The sequence below is a fragment of the Carassius carassius genome, chromosome 22, assembly GCF_963082965.1.
Source record: "Carassius carassius chromosome 22, fCarCar2.1, whole genome shotgun sequence".
Taxonomy (NCBI): Eukaryota; Metazoa; Chordata; class Actinopteri; order Cypriniformes; family Cyprinidae; genus Carassius; species Carassius carassius.
Genome location: NC_081776.1, coordinates 20,808,129 through 20,829,190, shown reverse-complemented (window position 1 = coordinate 20,829,190; position 21,062 = coordinate 20,808,129). Strand labels below are relative to the sequence as shown.

Genomic DNA, 21,062 nt, shown 5'->3' with positions numbered 1-21,062 from the left:
CAGCCTTGATACGAGTGTCTCTTCCTGAAAGAGAAATGTTCGAAGTGAGAATGCACTTCTAAAATGCTCCGTTCCTCTTGTCAAGAGAAAGCAAGAACTCACGTTTCCTAGTGCAGCTTTGCTCACAAGAGCCAGATGATGGATGGCACACCTCTGTACTGCAGTGGATGAAGATCTGACAGGGAAGAAAGAGGCTCAAGTCATAGAATCCACAAGTAGTAAATATACAGATGTTCAAGTAAAGGGGGGCATACGGTTTCCTTCAGAGCAGCCAGTGAGGCTGGATCTACAAATGTGAACATCTTCACAACAAAGCGCTTGTAGTGGGTTGGGAACTGAAGACCAGACGATCCAGTCACTGGAACCAGTGTGGTCAGATAGCGGTCGTCCTGGTAAGGGCATCTGAAAACAAGAGAAAGTTAGAAAGGGTCTCCCAGCAGACCAACTGGATAAAGATTGGCTGTACACTCACCCGTCGATCAGAAGGTCCCACTGGGGGAGACTGAGTGGACTGGGGGTTGAAGTCGTCCAACAACGTCCCAGCGTCAGGACAATGTTGGGGTCGGTCCTCTCCATAATGTGCACCTCAACATACACAGGCTCTCGCAGGACTTTTGTGATGGGATAATCAGCGTCACTGTAATAGGACGTGTAGGCCTCATCCCCTGGGGAACAACACTGGGGTTTAACCAGACTCCAGTTTGAAAGGCTTTAGGCAGACACAGGACAAGACCTTACCTTCAGCACAGCCTTTGGTGACACATTGGCCATTGGCCAGTCTGAGCTCCACCCTGAGAGGTCCAGGAGCAGCTACTGGTGGAGGTGGAGGAACAGAGTTGACCTCCACAACCAGAGCTTCCACAGAAGTTCCCGAATATCTACACTGGAAGAGAAACCTGGACGACACACAGCGAGCTTGTAGCATTTATCAGGGATTAATGGTCACACCAAGACATGGATCACCTACTCAAAATGACTGTCCCTTGTGATGGAACCATATGGTCCAATCCCCACTTCATACGAGGAGGTCATTCTGTTTTCATACACCACATATCCGCTGTCCTCCTGTGAATAGGAACGTGTCAGCATCCAGTCCATCATAAGCAATGCAGAATAAAACCAGTAGCTGCTGCTCACCATCACGCTCGTGCCACATGCGGTCACAGGGAACTGGTATATAGCAAAGGAAGGTGTAGACCCCACAGGAGCACAAGGTGGGTCATTTCCACCCAGTAGATGAACCGTATCCAGACTCAGTCGAGGCAGAGTAACGTCTCTAGACACCACTACCACAAACTGACCATCTCTAATACACTGGACAGTCACTAGAACAAGGTACAAGAGCAGATTAAATTCAGAGAATCAGTTTGACACGAACGGAATAAGATTGAGAACACTTACCCGCCCTTCCATAGAAACACTGCTGTCCGTTAAAGCAGCAGTTGATAGCTTCACACTCAGCACCACTGATCCCAGGTAGACCACATTGGATCTGCTCAGAATCAGCTACAGCACATTTATCAAGGGGCTCTGCCTGCACTACTGGCTTCTGAAACTGCTGTTTAACTGGCTTCTGAATCGGAAACTGCGGCTTAGTTATCTGTTGAACTGGCTTCTGAAGTGGAAATTGCGGGGTAGGTAGCTGTTGAACTGGCTTCTGAAGCGGAAACTGCTGGTTAGTTAGCTGTTGAACAGGCTTCTGAAGTGGAAATTGGGGGGTAGGTAGCTGTTGAACTGGCTTCTGAAGTGGAAATTGCGGGGTAGGTAGCTGTTGAACTGGCTTCTGAAGTGGAAACTGAGGTGTAGGAAGCTGTTGAACTGGTTTCTGAAGTGGAAACTGCTGGTTAGTTAGCTGTTGAACAGGCTTCTGAAGCGGAAACTGCGGCTTAGTTAGCTGTTGAACTGGCTTCCGAAGCGGAAACTGTTGGTTAGTTAGCTGTTGAACTGTCTTCTGGAGCTGAAACTGCTGGTCAGTTTGCTGCATCATCAGAGCTTGAACATCCTGAAGCGACTTACTCCACTGTGGAACAGCATGACAGAATGCACAGACCAACGAAATCTGAACCAAACACCAACTTCCAGCCATTGTTCAACAGCTAAACACCAAGTGGAGATTACTACTACTACTACTAGTGTTTAATGGCGGTTTGGCAGACCAACATAAATGGTGCATTTCCGCCACCTACTGATCTGGAGTGTGGAGTGTACTTGGCTTTGGAAGAGAGATAAAGAAAAAAAAAAAAAAAAAAAAAAAAAAAAAAAAATTTAAAAAAAAAAAAAAAAAAAAAAAAAAAAAAAAAAAAAAAAAATTAAATTCTATTTACTATTCCTGTTTTATTTAGATATTTAAATAATAATTCATGAATTCTTGATTGTCTTATTCCATTTCCTAGTAATACTTTAATTGAAATTGTATCAACTCCCATCCTTCCTAACTCTTGACTTAACTGTTGTCTCTCCCTTTCATATGCAGCACATTCTAAAAGAATATGCTGCACTGTTTCTAACTCCCCGCAATTGTCACATTTTCCTGTATCATGCTTCCCTATTTTATAAAGACTATAATTTAATGCAGTGTGACCAATTCTTAACCTTGTAATAATGACATCTTTTTTCCTATTTCCATATCTTTTCCTCTCATTTCCAACCCGTTCCTGAATTTGATAAAGATGTCTTCCTTTTGAGTCATTATTCCATATCTTTTGCCATTTTTTACTAATTTCAATTGCTATTAACCTCTTGATTTCTGATTTACTTAATGATACCTTAATTTCTATTTGTGGATGCTTTAATGCTTTCTTTGCCAACTTATCTACCTCCTCATTACCATCCACACCCACATGTGCTGGCACCCAGAGGAAGAATACCAATACCCCTAACTGCCTTGCTCTAAATAAACCTTGCAAAACTTCAAATATTAAATCTTGTCGAGATTCCGATTTTCCACTCATAAGACTAGTGAGAGCAGCCATTGAATCCGTACATATCACAATTCTTGATGGTTGCACTTCTTCAATCCACTGTATTGCTAATATGATAGCTAGTAATTCAGTAGTAAATACTGACACATGATCCGATACTCTTTTTGCAATTTTTATATTAAATGTAGGAATGAATACTGCTGCTGCTGTTCTACAAGACTCTGGATCCTTTGACCCATCTGTAAATACCTGTAATACTGAATAATATTCTCGATTTACATACTGTTCAACTACTAACTTAGTTGGTATGCTTATTTGATTATTTATTTCTTTATGTATTTGTAAGTCAATTAATGGCATAGGATACATCCAAGGGGGAATTGCTGGTATAGGAACAGAAGGGGCTATTAAATATTCTTTCAATCCCAAGCTATTTGCCTCCTTCCCTACTACCCAACCAAAGCTTTCTATTTCTTTGTATTCATACTCCCAACATTCCTTCAAAAGTATTTTTACTGGATGACTTTCCAGATGTCCACATACACCAGACCAGTATCTCATCCTCAATTGAAGTCTGCGTTGTTCCAATGATAATTCTCCTAATTCAACTTGTAATGATACTACCGGAGAAGATCTAAATGCTCCACAACAAATTCGCAATGCCTGATTTTGTATTACTTGTATTTTTTTAAGTAAAGTTTTATTCGCAGAACTATATACCATACTTCCATAGTCTATATTTGACCTGATCACTGCATAATAAATTCTTTTCAGTGACTGGCAACTTGCTCCCCAGTCCGCACCTGACAAGCATCTTAAGACATTTATTCCTTTTTTACACTTTTCTATCAATTTCTGAATATGAACTCCAAAGTTTAATTTATAATCCATCCACATACCCAGAAATCTCACTACATTGACTTGTTCCAGCTGATTACCATACATTTTAATATTTAACATAGGATTATTTTTCTTATTTGAAAAACAAATTACTTGTGTTTTTACCACAGAAAATCGAAAACCCCAACTATTTGACCATTTCTCCACCTCCTTCACTGCTTTTTGCATTTTATTCTCTACAAGCAGCCTATTACGCCCCCTTTTCCACAATGCCCCGTCGTCTGCATACAATGATCTTCCTATTCCAGTCTCAATATTTCTAAATATATCACTAATCATTAAGTTGAAAAGAATAGGGCTGCTCACACTTCCCTGGGGAGTTCCATTCTCAATTGAGAGAATCCTAGATTATGCAGACCCTACTCTAACTTGAATCGTTCTTCCAAACAAAAAACTTGAAATCCAGTTATACATTTTTCCCTCAATTCCCAAACTTTCCAATTTCATTAACAGCCCTTCTTTCCACAACATATCATAAGCCTTTTCAACATCGAAAAAGACTCCCACCAACATTTCTTTATTAACTTGAGCTTTTCGAATTTCCGCCTCCAAACTCAGAATTGAATCCATCGTATTTCGCCCTTTTCTAAATCCGCTTTGACATGCTGACAGCATACCTTTACTCTCCATTTCATACGTCAACCTATTCATAACCATCCGTTCCATAAGTTTGCATAAATTGGATGTCAATGCAATTGGTCTATAACTAACTGGCTGGTAATGGTCTTTTCCAGGTTTAGCGATTGGCACTATTACTCCATGTTTCCAACTCACAGGAATCTTCCCTGAATCCCAAATTTTATTAAAAAGTCTTAAAATTATATTCAATGATCCATCTGACAATTGCTTAATCATCTCATAACAGATTTCATCCTTTCCTGGGGAAGTATGTTTAACCCCTACAAGTGCTCTCTTTAACTCATATAAAGTAAATGTTGAGTCTAACCTACTTCCTGACGGAATCTTCTTTTCATATATATGCTCATTCTCTTTCACTTTCTGTTCCCTATACTTCTTCATATTATCTGTAATATTATCATTACTATGCACCTTTACAAATGCTTCCACTAACATCTCTGCTTTATCACTATCTTTTATCGCTATTTTCCCATGTCCTACTAAAACTGGAATATTAATATTTCTCTGAATCCCTCCCATCTTCCTAATCATGTTCCAAACTTCATTTATTTCAATGTCTTCCCCTATTCTATTGCAATATTCTCTCCAGAACATTCTTTTTGCTATTCTTATTTCTCTCCTAACCATAGCCTGAGCTCTCTTAAAAATAATGTAATCAGTAAACAATACAGATTTTCTGGCTTTCTTCATTGCTTTATTTCTTTCCCTCACTGCCTTACTACATTTTTCATTCCACCACGGGACTGCTTTTCTTCTACTTATAGTTTTCGTTTTTCCTATTACTTCCTCTGCCGTATTTCTTAACACTTTAATTACTTTCATACTTAACTCTTCTATTTCTTCAATTTCTCCCATTTCGTTCATATTGTTATTACACAGTTCTTTAAAAAGCTCCCAATTAGCTCCCTTAAATTTCCATCTTGGCATTCTCTCCACCACAGTTTGTACAATATCCACACCAATTTGACACCATATTGGATAGTGATCACTTCCCATTGAACTTTGCTTGCTTACACTCCATTCACATTTTCTAGCTAGATCTTCTGAAACCAGAGTAATATCTAATGCTGAATTACGCCCATTACTCACATCTATTCTTGTTATACTTCCATTATTAATACATACTAACCGTCCCCAATCTAGCATTTCTTCCACTATTAACCCATTATAATCTGTTTTAACACTCCCCCATAATGTATTATGTGCGTTAAAATCACCACACCATACTACCTTCTGACTAGTATTACCTCTTATTTTTTCCACTGCATTCTTACATAGCTTTTCACATGGATTATAAAAATTAATTATTTTTATACTTTGATTCCCTTCCCATACTTCCATCATCAACGCCTCTTGATCCTCACTCACTTCTACATTCCTGTATCCCACCCCTTGTTTTATAAATATTGCTACCCCACCTCCATTACAGTTTTTCCTATCTTTCCTAATTAGTTGATACCCTTGCAAAACAAAATTTAACTGAGGTTTAAACCATGTCTCCTGTATACATATAATATCTGGTCTTTTATCCAGATCAGAGATGAATTTTTTAAACTCTTGTCCATTAGCAATTAAGCTTCTCGCATTCCACTGGAATATTAAAAGCACCATTATGAACCACCACATCCTGCTTGCGTATTTGTTAACTGCATCTTTAATTTTTCATTAATCATTTCCACAGAAATCCCCTCAATCTCTAGATATTTTTCAGCTGCTTTTATTATTATTCTGATTCTTTCAGTCCGGCTTTCTGTTTGCGCAGAACAATTCACCACTTCAGCTATAAAGGTTACAAATGCCACATTATTCTTAATCCCAAAGCTCTCTTTAGTTTTTCCCTGAGCCGTTTCCATCTTTTGTTGAGGAATTCCTTTACCTTTATCCCCTGATTCCAAAGTATTTCCTACTTTCTTCACCGCCTCCGAATATGACAATCCTTCCTTTATTCTTACATTTTGCACTTGAGCTGCATTTTTCCTCACCTCACATCCTCCATACCCCGCACTATGCTCCCCTCCGCAATTACAACACTTGGGATCAACTCCTTGCTCGCATTTGCCATATTCATGCTCTCCACCGCATCTCGCACACCTTTGTTTACCTCTGCATACAGCCGCTACATGTCCAAACTTTTGGCATTTGTAGCATCTTAGTGGAGGGGGTACGTAAAGCCTAACCGAGAAACTCATAAATCCTAAAAAGACTTTACTTGGCAGCTTATCCTCATCAAACTGAATCATCACTGATAGACTATCTCCCCTTTCATTGTTTCTATTACATTTAAGTCTTTTCACACCAATTACTGCGCCTCCCGTAAGACCTTTCTTAATCTTTTCCTCTGTTACATCAGTAGGGATCCCTGTAATTACTCCTTTAACCCATTTCTTTTCTTCTTGAACTGAACAATTCACACCCTGTCCCATGATCGTTTTAATTTCTAGAGCCTTTTTCTGTTGTCTACTGTCCTTACAATATATAATCAATCTACCATCCCTCAACTTCTTCACACTTTCAACCAGTCCTATTTTTTCCTTAATCACTTTAGATAATTTCAGTGGATTAATGACACTGAAAGATCCAGCATCTAATTTCAACAATACCTTAAACTCTTCTTTCCTTCCCCTTGTCACGTGTAATCCATTCTCACTTTCAGTTTCCGATTCATTTCTTCTATTTTTCTTCCTTTTCCGATTTCCTACTGTACTCCATTCACTATCTCCACCTTCCGCGCCAAAATTTTCATCCTCCATTTCCGGATCGCTACCGGATTCTACTCCACTTCCTACCATGCACACTCCAGTCACAGATCAGCTGTCTTCCGCCAGCCCACCACCCTGCCAACTCGATCCACCAAGTGGAGATATTGCCCTTTGGTCTTTTTATATTCTACAGATTTCAGCTAATTAACGATAGTCCCTCCCTCTTCATTAACTACTGGGTGATTCTCATTGGATCTCAAGATTCAATTCTTATTGAAAGAACGCTTTAAAAGCAACACAGAGGCTGCGTCCACATCTTCACTGACAACTCTCTCAAGCCTTGTTCACGCGAACGCTAAACATTCTTTCCAAATGTTTATCTTCGTCTGATACAGGCTCAAACATATCAGGTTGGAAGCCTAATCTCTCCATCTTTCAAGCTGGAAAGAAGAGATCCGAGCTGTGAAACCGCCGATAAGAGCAGAGCTTGACATTATTGTTCATGACCCTTCCAAATAATTCTAGGGACAAATCCCAGGGCTGTAAATGGACATGTAAAACCGTTCTGGAGAATTTTTGCCCATACCCAAGCCACGTACCTTTTATGTAGATATTTAAAATATTGTATCAATGCATTCTATGGCACCTTTAACTGGGATTATAAACTCTTATAGTTTGAATTTCTTAACGATGGATTTGTTTCTTAGAAACACACAGCCTTTCCCTTCAAAAGACAGTAATTGATGTGAATTACTTGTGGATTATTTTTATATTTATATCAGCTCTTTGTACTTTCGTTCTGATGCCACCCATTCATTGGGGAGCAAGTGATGTAATTCTACATTTTTCCAAATCTTTTCCAATGATAAACTAAAAACTCTTTTAAAAAAAGAGAGATTTTTATTAAAAGTTCTCTATTATTTGAGTCATATCAGGGGCTTTTTTAATGACATTCATTGTCTATCATAGACACACTGTCAAACTTTAACTGAAAAATTGTAAATAAGTGTAGATGAAAATCTCAGATCCTTATCAAGCCTTCCATTGGCTAGTGACATTCCAGAACGTTCTCATTTGTTAATTACAGGTCCAGAGGAGAATCAAAGGTAATCAGTCAAGCTGAAAGGGGAGGAGCCGCTTAAATTCAAAGCTGTACTTAATGGCAAAGACGAGGACTGGTGGGTATTGTGTTAACGTTTGTCAGGATTGGTCTTTTGCAATATGTGTTAGTGCTGGTTGTGCTTGTGGTGTTTGATCTGAAGAATGCTTTTGGAAGTTTGAGATCCAGTCAAAGTCCAAAAAGCAAGAAGCATCAATCATATCCAGCTTCCAGAGTGCCCGTTTCTTCTCAAGTGCTCGGAAACACTTTGCAGAAGGCTTCTCCGTCTCAGAGTCTTGACTACAGAGGATTTGCACAAGAGCCTCTTGGTCTTCAGGAGAAGCAGGTGTTGCAGGGACCAGTGAAGCCTTTGGACTGGAGGTTTCCCATTGTTCCAGAAGTGCCAAGTGAGATGGCGGTGGACTTCCATTTGAGGCAACCTGTGACTCCCAGTAGTGTAGCTATTCAATGCGTTAAGAACCGGGTTCATGTGGAGGTACAGCAGGACTTGTTTAGCAATGGTGAACTGATCCAGCCATCTGGTCTGACTTTGGGAGGATGTCCTGTTGTCGGTTTGGTCCCAGGCTCCAAAGTGCTCTTCTTTGAGAATGAACTGCAGGACTGCAACAGTGTGTTGATGGTAAGAGCGGTTAAGTGTTACTAGATCTATTGAACCCTACTAAAAATGGGCCCTTGTTTTGGTATCGATGGCTCCCTGAATCTATAACATCCATGGGACGGTTCTTTTATAGTGGGGGGAAAAACCCTTAATAACTGCTTACTCGGGTAACCAAGTGTTATGGCATGACTTGCTAAGATGCCTTTTGGAATAGGTTGGGGTTTGGGGAGAATCCTCTTGGTAACAACGTCAGTCTCCTATAGATGACCAAGGATGAGCTTGTCTACACCTTTGCCCTTACCTACACTCCTGAGGCGTTTGCTGGCACTCCGATTACCCGTGCAGGTGGTGCAGTTATTGGTGTTCAATGCCATTATCAAAGGTAAGTGACCTTTTGTGACTCATGGCATTGCTTGCGGTGGTGGAACCGGAAGCCCGTTTAATTGGTAACTTGAACGGCAGGTTTCAAAATGTCAGCGGTAATGCCTTGAAGCAAACTTGGGTCCTTTATGCCTCAACGGAAATGTTAAGGCGCTTCGACGCGATTGGTCCAAATGTCATAGCGCTTCGATGCGATTGGCTGCGCAGTTCGACATTGCTCAACATTTCTGAAATATTGTCAGACTATCCTTCGTCAGCTAGCGCTCAGGTCGCAGACTCCCCTGGAGGCGTGGGTTCGAATCCCACTTCTGACAGATGTATCCTTTGGCTGCAGACAGAGACTTCAGTCTTCTGCTACGTTGAGCCAACAGGGCGTTAACTTAGACAAAACACAGCATTAGGCAAATGCAAGTATTCATTGGGCAGGCGTTGAAGACAAGCATGAGTTTTTAGACACTTTTTGAAAATGGTTAAAGCCTCCGCTGCTCGAATTGAGATAGGCAAGGCGATCCACCAGCTGGGAACAGTCCAGGAAAAGGTCCATGAGAGTGATTTTGTGCCTCTTTGGGATGGCATCACGAGGCGTCGTTAACTTGCAGAACGCAAGAATAGGACTGAACCAGCGACTTTAGTTATATTGCTGCAGAGCCAGTGGTTATCTTGTAGGCAAACATCAGTATCTAGAATCTGATGCGAACAGCTATTGGTAGCCAGTGCAAAATTACGAAGAGAGGTGTGACGTGGGCTTTCTTTGGCTTGTTGAAGACCACTCTCGCTGCTGCATCCTGGGTCAGTTGCAGAGGCTTGATAGTACATGCCGGAAGACCCGCCAAGGGAGCATAACAGTAGCCCAGTCTGGAGAAAACAAAGAGCTTGGACAAGGAGTTGTGTGGCCTGCTCTGATCGGAAGGGTCTAATCTTCCGAACGTTGTATAAGGCAAATCTGCAAGATCGGGCCAGTGCAGCAATATTGCCTTTGAAACTTCACAAAACCTCAGGAGGACGTGGCCATGTGTTACATGAATATGAGAGGGATGCTATTACTGCCTTCATGCAGTGTTAGCCAGCATGAATGCAGAATTTTCACTTCATTGTATATAAAAGGATGGCACGGGTCTACACGCAATGTTGCTGGATGAGATTCAGGAAATTTACCTGGAACCTCACAGTTTTCCACAAAACATCATTTCACCTGCCCTGAAGAGGAGCTGTGGCCTTTTGCCCCCAAGAGACACAGGAAACCCACACGGAAGGGGACAGAGAACCTCACTCTTTCTTTCTAAGCCACGGGTGTCAAACTCAGTCCCTGGAAGGCTGGACACCTGCAGAGTTTAGATTCAAGCCTGATTGAACACACCTGATCCAACTAATCATGGCCTTCAGGCTCATTTGAAAACTACATGCCTTGTGTGTTTGAGAAGGGTTGGAACAACACTCTACAGGGCTCGGGCCCTAAAGGAATTTAGTTTGATTCCCCTGGTCTAAGCACCCTCAGTGATCAGAAAAAGCACTACTTTGCCCCGTGTGAGGCTCGAACTCATGACCTTCAGATTATGAGACTGACGCGCTGCCTAACTGCGCCGATGAGGCTTGTGGGCTAAAGGGCGCCCAAACAGAGAATAAGTAGCTTCTAGGTCCTTGCATTCAGGTGTGGCTCCAACAGGCCATCCCTAGCCAAGCAAAGTGTGTCAGGATTGTCGAGCAGTCTAAGGTGCAGTGTTCAGGTCGCAGTCTCCCCTGGAGGCATGGGTTCGAATCCCACTTCTGACAGATGTATCCTTTGGCTGCAGACAGAGACTTCAGTCTTCTGCTACGTTGAGCCAACAGGGCTTTAACTTTGACAAAACACAGCATTAGGCAAATGCAAGTATTCATTGGGCAGGCGTTGAAGACAAGCATGAGTTTTTAGACACTTTTTGAAAATGGTTAAAGCCTCCGCTGCTCGAATTGAGATAGGCAAGCCGATCCACCAGCTGGGAACAGTCCAGGAAAAGGTCCATGAGAGTGATTTTGTGCCTCTTTGGGATGGCATCACGAGGCGTCGTTCACTTGCAGAACGCAAGCATAGGACTGAACCAGCGACTTTAGGTATATTGCTGCAGAGCCAGTGGTTATCTTGTAGGCAAACATCAGTATCTTGAATCTGATGCGAACAGCTATTGGTAGCCAGTGCAAAATTACGAAGAGAGGTGTGACGTGGGCTTTCTTTGGCTCGTTGAAGACCACTCTCGTTGCTGCATCCTGGGTCAGTTGCAGAGGCTTGATAGTATGTGCCGGAAGAACCGCCAAGGGAGCATAACAGTAGCCCAGTCTGGAGAAAACAAAGAGCTTGGACAAGGAGTTGTGTGGCCTGCTCTGATCGGAAGGGTCTAATCTTCTGAACGTTGTATAAGGCAAATCTGCAGGATCGGGCCAGTGCAGCAATATTTCCTTTGAAACTTCACGAAACCTCAGGAGGACGTGGCCATGTGTTACATGAATATGAGAGGGATGCTATTACTGCCTTAATGCAGTGTTAGCCAGCATGAATGCAGAATTTTCACTTCATTGTATATAAAAGGATGGCACGGGTCTACACGCAATGTGGCTGGATGACATTCAGGAAATTTACCTGGAACCTCACAGTTTTCCACAAAACATCATTTCACCTGCCCTGAAGAGGAGCTGTGGCCTTTTGCCCCCAGGAGACACAGGGAAACCCACACAAAAGGGGACAGAGAACCTAACTTTTTCTTTCTAAGCCACGAGTGTCAAACTCAGTCCCTGGAAGGCCGGAGAACTGCAGAGTTTAGATTCAAGCCTGATTGAACACACCTGATCCAACTAATCATGGCCTTCAGGCTCATTTGAAAACTACATGCCTTGTGTGTTTGAGAAGGGTTGGAACAACACTCTACAGGGCTCGGGCCCTAAAGGAATTTAGTTTGATTCCCTTGGTCTAAGCGCCCTCAGTGATCAGAAAAAGCACCACTTTGCCCCGTGTGAGGCTCAAACTCATGATCTTCAGATTATGAGACTGACGCGCTGCCTAACTGCGCCAACGAGGCTTGTGGGCTAAAGGGCGCCCAAACAGAGAATAAGTAGCTTCTAGGTCCTTGCATTCAGGTGTGGCTCCAACAGGCCATCCCTAGCCAAGCAAAGTGTGTCAGGATGGTTGAGCGGTCTAAGGTGCAGTGTTCAGGTCGCAGTCTCCCCTGGAGGCGTGGGTTCGAATCCCACTTCTGACAGATGTATCCTTTGGCTGCAGACAGAGACTTCAGTCTTCTGCTACGTTGAGCCAACAGGGCGTTAACTTTGACAAAACACAGCATTAGGCAAATGCAAGTATTCATTGGGCAGGCGTTGAAGACAAGCATGAGTTTTTAGACACTTTTTGAAAATGGTTAAAGCCGATCCACCAGCTGGGAACAGTCCAGGAAAAGGTCCATGAGAGTGATTTTGTGCCTCTTTGGGATGGCATCACGAGGCGTCGTTCACTTGCAGAACGCAAGCATAGGACTGAACCAGCGACTTTAAGTATATTGCTGCAGAGCCAGTGGTTATCTTGTAGGCAAACATCAGTATCTTGAATCTGATGCGAACAGCTATTGGTAGCCAGTGCAACATTACGAAGAGAGGTGTGACGTGGGCTTTCTTTGGCTCGTTGAAGACCACTCTCGCTGCTGCATCCTGGGTCAGTTGCAGAGGCTTGATAGTACGTGCCGGAAGACCCGCCAAGGGAGCATAACAGTAGCCCAGTCTGGAGAAAACAAAGAGCTTGGACAAGGAGTTGTGTGGCCTGCTCTGATCGGAAGGGTCTAATCTTCCGAACGTTGTATAAGGCAAATCTGCAGGATCGGGCCAGTGCAGCAATATTGCCTTTGAAACTTCACAAAACCTCAGGAGGACATGGCCATGTGTTACATGAATATGAGAGGGATGCTATTACTGCCTTCATGCAGTGTTAGCCAGCATGAATGCAGAATTTTCACTTCATTGTATATAAAAGGATGGCACGGGTCTACACGCAATGTGGCTGGATGAGATTCAGGAAATTTACCTGGAACCTCACAGTTTTCCACAAAACATCATTTCACCTGCCCTGAAGAGGAGCTGTGGCCTTTTGCCCCCAGGAGACACAGGGAAACCCACACGGAAGGGGACAGAGAACCTCACTTTTTCTTTCTAAGCCACGAGTGTCAAACTCAGTCCCTGGAAGGCCGGAGACCTGCAGAGTTTAGATTCAAGCCTGATTGAACACACCTGATCCAACTAATCATGGCCTTCAGGCTCATTTGAAAACTACATGCCTTGTGTGTTTGAGAAGGGTTGGAACAACACTCTACAGGGCTCGGGCCCTAAAGGAATTTAGTTTGATTCCCTTGGTCTAAGCGCCCTCAGTGATCAGAAAAAGCACCACTTTGCCCCGTGTGAGGCTCGCACTCACGACCTTCAGATTATGAGACTGACACTGCGCCAACGAGGCTTGGGGCTAAAGGGCGCCCAAACAGAGAATAAGTAGCTTCTAGGTCCTTGCATTCAGGTGTGGCTCCAACAGGCCATCCCTTGCCAAGCAAGTGTGTCAGGATGGCTGAGCGGTCTAAGGCGCTGCGTTCAGGTCTCACTCTCCCCTGGAGGCGTGGGTCTGAATCTCACTTCTGACAGATGTATTCTTTGGCTGCAGACAGAGACTTCAGTCTTCTGCTACGTTGAGCCAGCATGGCGTTAACTTTGACAAAACACAGCATTAGGCAAATGCAAGTATTCATTGGGCAGGCGTTGAAGACAAGCATGAGTTTTTAGACACTTTTTGAAAATGGTTAAAGCCTCCGCTGCTCGAATTGAGATAGGCAAGCCGAACCACCAGCTGGGAACAGTCCAGGAAAAGGTCCATGAGAGTGATTTTGTGCCTCTTTGGGATGGCATCACGAGGCGTCGTTCACTTGCAGAACGCAAGCATAGGACTGAACCAGCGACTTTAGGTATATTGCTGCAGAGCCAGTGGTTATCTTGTAGGCAAACATCAGTATCTTGAATCTGATGCGAACAGCTATTGGTAGCCAGTGCAAAATTACGAAGAGAGGTGTGACGTGGGCTTTCTTTTTTTCTCGTTGAAGACCACTCTCGCTGCCGCATCCTGGGTCAGTTGCAGAGGCTTGATAGTACGTGCCGGAAGACCCGCCAAGGGAGCATAACAGTAGCCCAGTCTGGAGAAAACAAAGAGCTTGGACAAGGAGTTGTGTGGCCTGCTCTGATCGGAAGGGTCTAATCTTCCGAACGTTGTATAAAGCAAATCTGCAGGATTGGGCCAGTGCAGCAATATTGCCTTTGAAACTTCACAAAACCTCAGGAGGACGTGGCCATGTGTTACATGAATATGAGAGGGATGCTATTACTGCCTTCATGCAGTGTTAGCCAGCATGAATGCAGAATTTTCACTTCATTGTATATAAAAGGATGGCAAGGGTCTACACGCAATGTCGCTGGATGAGATTCAGGAAATTTACCTGGAACCTCACAGTTTTCCACAAAACATCATTTCACCTGCCCTGAAGAGGAGCTGTGGCCTTTTGGCCCCAGGAGACACAGGGAAACCCACACGGAAGGGGACAGAGAGCCTCACTCTTTCTTTCTAAGCCACGTGTGTCAAACTCAGTCCCTGGAAGGCCGGACACTTCTTCTTCTTCTTTCTTTTTATTGGCGGGTGGCAACCGACATTTAAGGTGCATAACCGCCACCTACTGTGCTGGAGTGTGGGCCAGAAATGTAAGCATCACAAGCGACAAAAAAAAAACAAAAAAAAAACACTCACTTTACCTTTCTACCTTTATAATAACTTCACCAATCAATTAAATCCTTTTCATTAAACCAGTTTCTTTCAAAAAGTTAAACAAAGCTCCCATTACCTGCTCTCCAATTTTAAAAAGATTTTTAAGGTTCAACACATTTTCCCCAAATTTCAGTAATTCCTCTTTTAATTTTATCCTTTGATTTCCATATTTAACACATTCACTAATCACATGTTCAGCTGATTCCTCTCCCCCTCCACAATCACACAAACCTGAAGGGTGCTTTTTCAATAAATACATAGTTTTATTTAATCCAGTATGTCCTAATTTCAACCTCGACATAATGCTACTTTCTCTAGTACATCGATCTATAGATTTCCTTTTCCCTACTTCTTGCACAATATTGTACAAATGTCGCCCTTTCTTCCCTTCATCCCATTGTCTCTGCCATGTCTTCATAATATTTTCCTTTATTTTTACTTTAACTTCAGCTTTACTTAGTGCCACTTTTGTAATTCTGTCGAGTTTCAAAGCTTGCTTAGCCAACATATCTGCTGTCTCATTTCCCTCAATCCCCCTATGAGCTGGAATCCACAAAAATCTGACTGCTACATTAATATGTTGCAGTCTATATACAGTCTCATAAATTTCGTACACAATATCAAGTCTACTATTAGATGATAAAGACTGAAGAGACATTAATGATGATAAACTATCCGAGCAAATTAGAACCTTGGTAATTTTGTTTTCCTCTACCCACTGTAATACCCTTAAAATAGCTAACATTTCCACAGTAAATACTGTCAAATGATCAGAGGTTCTTTCCTTAACATTAATCTTTAATTCTGGAATAGTGAATGCAAAACCAGTAACACCACTCTTAGGATCTTTTGAACCATCCGTAAATGCAGCTATAAATGAATTATATATAGACCTTATTCTGTCCTCCACTTTTTCTACCCAGTTTCCTTTCCCATTAAGTCTTTTTATTTCTCCTTGAATATTGAAGTCTATAATTAGTGGCGAAAACAACCAAGGTGGCGTACTTGAAAAAGGAACAGTAGGACTGAACTTATTCTCCAGCAATTTCATTTCAATTGCTATTTTACTAGATGCCCAAGCAAAACATTCTATCTTAGCTTTCCCACTTTCCCAACAAGGAATAAGACACTTAACTGTAGGATGCCATCTTTCATTATGACCTTTTAGATTAGTCCAATAGTTCATCATCAGTTGCTCAAATCTTAAACTTAATGGAAGCTCGCCCACCTCAACTTGTAATGCACAAGCTGGAGAGGACCTTATGGCTCCACAACAAATTCGTAGTGCTTGATTTTGTATAACTTCCAGTCTCTTTAATGATGTTTTCGATGCAGATCTAAACACTATACTTCCATATTCAATCACTGGTCTTACTAAAGCCACATATATCCCTCTTAAGGCTCCCTTACTAGAACCCCACTCTATCCCAGTTAAGCACCTCATTATATTTAAAATCTTCTTACACTTTTCCTCTACTATCCTTACCTGCTCTGTCCGAGTTAGTTTAGAGTCAAACGTTACCCCTAAAAACCGAAAGTAATTTACCTGCTCAATTTGATTCCCATACAATAACACCTTAGCCACCCTATCCCTCTTTTGAGTAAAAACCATCATCTTTGTCTTTTCCACTGAAAATTTAAAACCCCATGAATAAGACCATTCTTCAATTAAACCTACAGCTTCCTGTATCTTCTCTTGAACTAACAAAAAGCTCTTACCATTTTTCCAAAGGGCAGCGTCATCAGCAAATAATGATTTCCCAATATCATACCTTATTTTACTAAAAACATCATTAATCATAATAGAGAAAAGTAATGGGCTTATCACACTACCCTGCGGGGGTGCAATTATCCACTTTGAATTTATTAGACACTGAAGCACCAATTTTAACCTGAATATACCTTTCAGATAGAAAACTTTTGACCCAATTAAAAACTCTTCCCTTAATACCCATTTTATCTAATTTAATCATTAGCCCCTCTTTCCATACCATATCATAAGCTTTTTCCACATCCAAGAAAACTGCCATAACCGATTCCTTATTTATCATAGCTTTTCTAACTTCTGTTTCCAAGCAAACCACAGGGTCCATTGTTCCCCGTCCTTTCCTAAACCCACTTTGATAAGGGGATAAAAGAGATTTACTTTCTATATAAAATGTCATTCTTTCTACAATCATCCGTTCCATAATTTTCCCAACATGCGACGTAAGGGCAATGGGCCTGTAATTTGCTGGATTCGTTGAATCCTTACCTGGTTTTGCTATAGGTATAATAATAGCCTCTTTCCAACTTATTGGTAATCTCCCTTCTTCCCAGCTCTTATTATATATACCTAAAAGTTTCATTTGCATTAAAATTCCAAACTGTTTCAACATACTATAACTAATCTGATCTTTTCCTGGAGCAGTTACCTTAGCTTTATCTATTGCCCGTTTCATTTCACTTAATGTAAAAGGGGAATCCATAGCATCCTCTGTACTTTCCTTTCTTATTAGTGCCTCTGGGTATGCATCTCTAGCCACTTCTCTTCCTCTTTTCCCAGCCTCTGACAGATTACTAGAACTATGAATTTCAACCAAGGCCTTAGCTATGATATCAGCTTTTTCCCTATTTGTTACTGCTATGGTTTCACCTGCTTTTAAAACTGGAAACTGCCAGTCCTTTCTAATTCCCCTCATTTTCCTTATCATTCCCCACACATTTCCTAATGGAGTCGTTCTACCTATTTTATTACAATATTCTCTCCAACTGTCTCTTTTTGCCTTCTTTACTACTTTCCTAACTTGAGCCTGGGCCTTTTTGTATTCTATCAATCTTTGGAAGTTAAGATTACTCTTCAGCATTTTAAATGCCTTATTTCTTACTTTAATGCTTTTCCCACACTCTTCCGTCCACCATGGAACTGGTTTCCTATTCATTTTTCCTTTGCTTTTTGGAATACATAAGTTAGCCACTCTAATCAGTACTTCTTTAAACTTTTCTTCAATTTCATCTATATCCTGGCTTAAATCAATTTCACTACTCGCCTCCTCACATAGATATTCAAATTTACCCCACATAGCCTTATTTAATATCCATTTATCCTCTCTTCCTTCTTCCCTCTCATCCTTTCTCACACCTAACTTACATACAACAGGAAAATGATCACTACCCATAGTTGATTCCTCCCATAACTCCCACTCACAAATACCTGCCACCTCTTTTGACACTAGTGTTAAATCAAGTGCTGAACTTTTACCCGTGTGAACATCTATTCTTGTGCTTCTCCCATCATTAATGCATACCAAATCAAACTCATCCAACAACTGTTCTACTATTAGCCCATTTAAATCAGTTCTCCCCCCTCCCCATAATGAACTATGGGCATTAAAATCTCCACATAAAACAATGCGGTCACTTGCTAGTTCAACAATCTGATTTAATTTATTACCATCTAATCTTCTACATGGATTATAATAATTTACCACAGAAAACTTCTCTTGCTTAGTCCATATTTTAACAATAATATACTCTTCCGCCCTTCCTTTTGATATAACTTGATATGGAATATTCTTCTTGATAAATGTAGCACACCCACCCCCTACACCATCTTCCCTATCATTCCTTACACTAACATAATTATATATACTAAAATCTAATTTCTGTGATAACCATGTTTCTTGTATACAGATTACATCAGGTGTAGTTGGTAACGAACTGATAAAATACTTAAATTCTTGCCCATTTGCCACCAAGCTTCTTGCATTCCATTGAAGAATAAGAACCATAATATCAGCCAACAGATGAAGCTTCCTGACTGGCCTGAGCACTTAACTCATTCCTCACCTCTTCCCAGGACAAATCATTCAGGCTAAGATGGTTCACTGCTCCGTTTTTGACTTTGCCTCAGTGGTAGCATTGATGACCCCTGCTATAAAGATGACTAATTTCCTTAAATCAACCAGAACTTTACCCCCTTTTATCTGTTCATGTTGATCATTATTCAGATTCATTATTCACTTGTCTCATTTACTACTCTTTCATCCCTGTGATTCACCAGTCCAACATATGATATTTATGATATGATATTTTATTTTTCACTCTGACCTGCTGAATCTCAACCTGCCTTTTCATTACTTCACATCCCCCATATGCCACACTGTGATTTCCTCCACAGTTACAGCATTTCAGTTGCACATCCCTTCTACATTTCTCATAATCATGGTCCTCACCACATCTAGCACACCTTCTTTTCCCTTTGCAATTCATGGCTGTGTGACCAAACCTCTGGCATTTAAAACATCTCAAAGGTTTAGGAACGTATTCTCTCACATTATACATCATATATCCTAGGGATACTCGGTTAGGAAGCATTTCATCCTCAAATTCCAACAACACACTTTCACTTACTTGTCTCACCCCATTCTTAAAGCTGGTCAATCTTCGGGCATCTTTCACTTTCCCTCCTTTTAAGTTTGCTTTTATTTCATCCACATTTACATCAACAGGGATCCCCCAAATCACCCCCCTATTCCACATGTTTCTCTTCTCCACGCGACTAACGCTACTTACTTTAAACCTTCCTATCTCCTTCATTCTACAGGCCCTTTCTCTTTGATCTTCATTTTTGCATATTATTAAAAGGTTTCCATCCCTCAAAACTTTGGCCATTTTGACATCTCCCACTTGGTTTTTTAATATCGTAGTCAACTTCACTGGATTCATACGAATGCACTCCATTTTCTTCCTCAAATCTAAGTATTACTTTGCACTCATCATCTATCTTCAAATTATCATCCTTTCCATCCACTTTAGTCATCATCCCTTTGAATTTCTTTGACCCCTCTTTTCCACTTTCACCACCCCGTTTCTCTCTTATTCTATCTCTCTCCTGACTAAACTCCATATGATCTTCATTCTTAGTGTCATCCGAGTTAGCCCATTCTGGCCCATTTCCAGCACAGCTTTGCCTACCCGACATCGTTTTCACTCCTTTGTCACGTTTCCCCATTTCTTCCAATAAAGTTCCTTGTCTTCTCTTCATTAGGTGACAGCAACTCGAAGAACTTTTATCATCGCTTCTTCAACTTTTCCTCCTGCGTAAACTTTCCAAAGGATAAGTCTCCAGTCACCAAACTTCCAACCCCCCCACCACCAAGTGGAGATATTGCCCTTTGGTCTTTTTGTATTCTACAGATTTCAGCTAATTAACGATAGGCCCTCCCTCTTCATTAACTACTGGGTGATTCTCATTGGATCTCAAGATTCAATTCTTATTGAAAGAACGCTTTAAAAGCAACACAGAGGCTGCATCCACATCTTCACTGACAACTCTCTCAAGCCTTGTTCACGCGGACGCTAAACATTCTTTCCAAATCTTTATCTTCGTCCGATACAGGCTCAAACATATCAGGTTGGAAGCCTAATCTCTCCATCTTTCACGCTGGAAAGAAGAGATCCGAGCTGTGAAACCGCCAATCAGAGCAGAGCTCGACATTATTGTTCATGACCCTTCCAAATAATTCTAGGGACAAATCCCAGGGTTGTAAATGGACATGTAAAACCGTTCTGGAGAATTTTTGCCCATACCCAAGCCACGTACCTTTTATGTAGATATCATTTAAATTATTGTATCAATGCATTCTATGGCACCTTGATACCATAACTGGGATTATGAACTCATATTTTGGCCGGAAAGAATAGTTTGAATTTCTTAACGATGGATTTGTTTCTTAGAAACACACAGCCTTTCCCTTCAAAAGACAGTAATTGATGTGAATTACTTGTGGATTATTTTTATATTTATATCAGCTCTTTGTACTTTCGTTCTGATGCCACCCATTCATTGGGGAGCAAGTGATGTAATTCTACATTTTTCCAAATCTTTTCCAATGATAAACTAAAAACTCTTTTAAAAAAAAGAGAGATTTTTATGAATATTCTCTATTATTTGAGTCATATCAGGGGCTTTTTTAATGACATTCATTGTCTATCATAGACACACTGTCAAACT

At 41.3% G+C, this 21,062-nt stretch overlaps 1 protein-coding gene across 1 annotated transcript; it reads right to left on the bottom strand.

Annotated features, from left to right (window-relative positions):
• Nucleotides 1-468: 468 nt before the first annotated feature.
• Nucleotides 469-20,060, bottom strand: LOC132098597 (zona pellucida sperm-binding protein 4-like). The gene is made up of 5 exons (XM_059504657.1): nucleotides 19,736-20,060; nucleotides 1,138-1,325; nucleotides 968-1,065; nucleotides 739-896; nucleotides 469-665 (listed from the first exon to the last, which is right to left on the bottom strand). Exons 1-5 carry the CDS (start codon nucleotides 20,058-20,060, stop codon nucleotides 469-471), a joined length of 966 nt encoding a protein of 321 aa, XP_059360640.1.
• Nucleotides 20,061-21,062: the final 1,002 nt, after the last annotated feature.

Coding starts and splice junctions, on each gene's coding strand:
- LOC132098597 (XM_059504657.1), bottom strand. CDS start 20,060: ATGGGGAAACGTGACAAAGGAGTGAAAACGATGTCGGGTAGGCAAAGC. Junction 1,326..19,735: donor CTACGATATTAAAAAACCAA/GTGGGAGATGTC, acceptor ACCTTGTTCTAG/TGACTGTCCAGTGTATTAGA. Junction 1,066..1,137: donor CATGTGGCACGAGCGTGATG/GTGAGCAGCAGC, acceptor TCCTATTCACAG/GAGGACAGCGGATATGTGGT.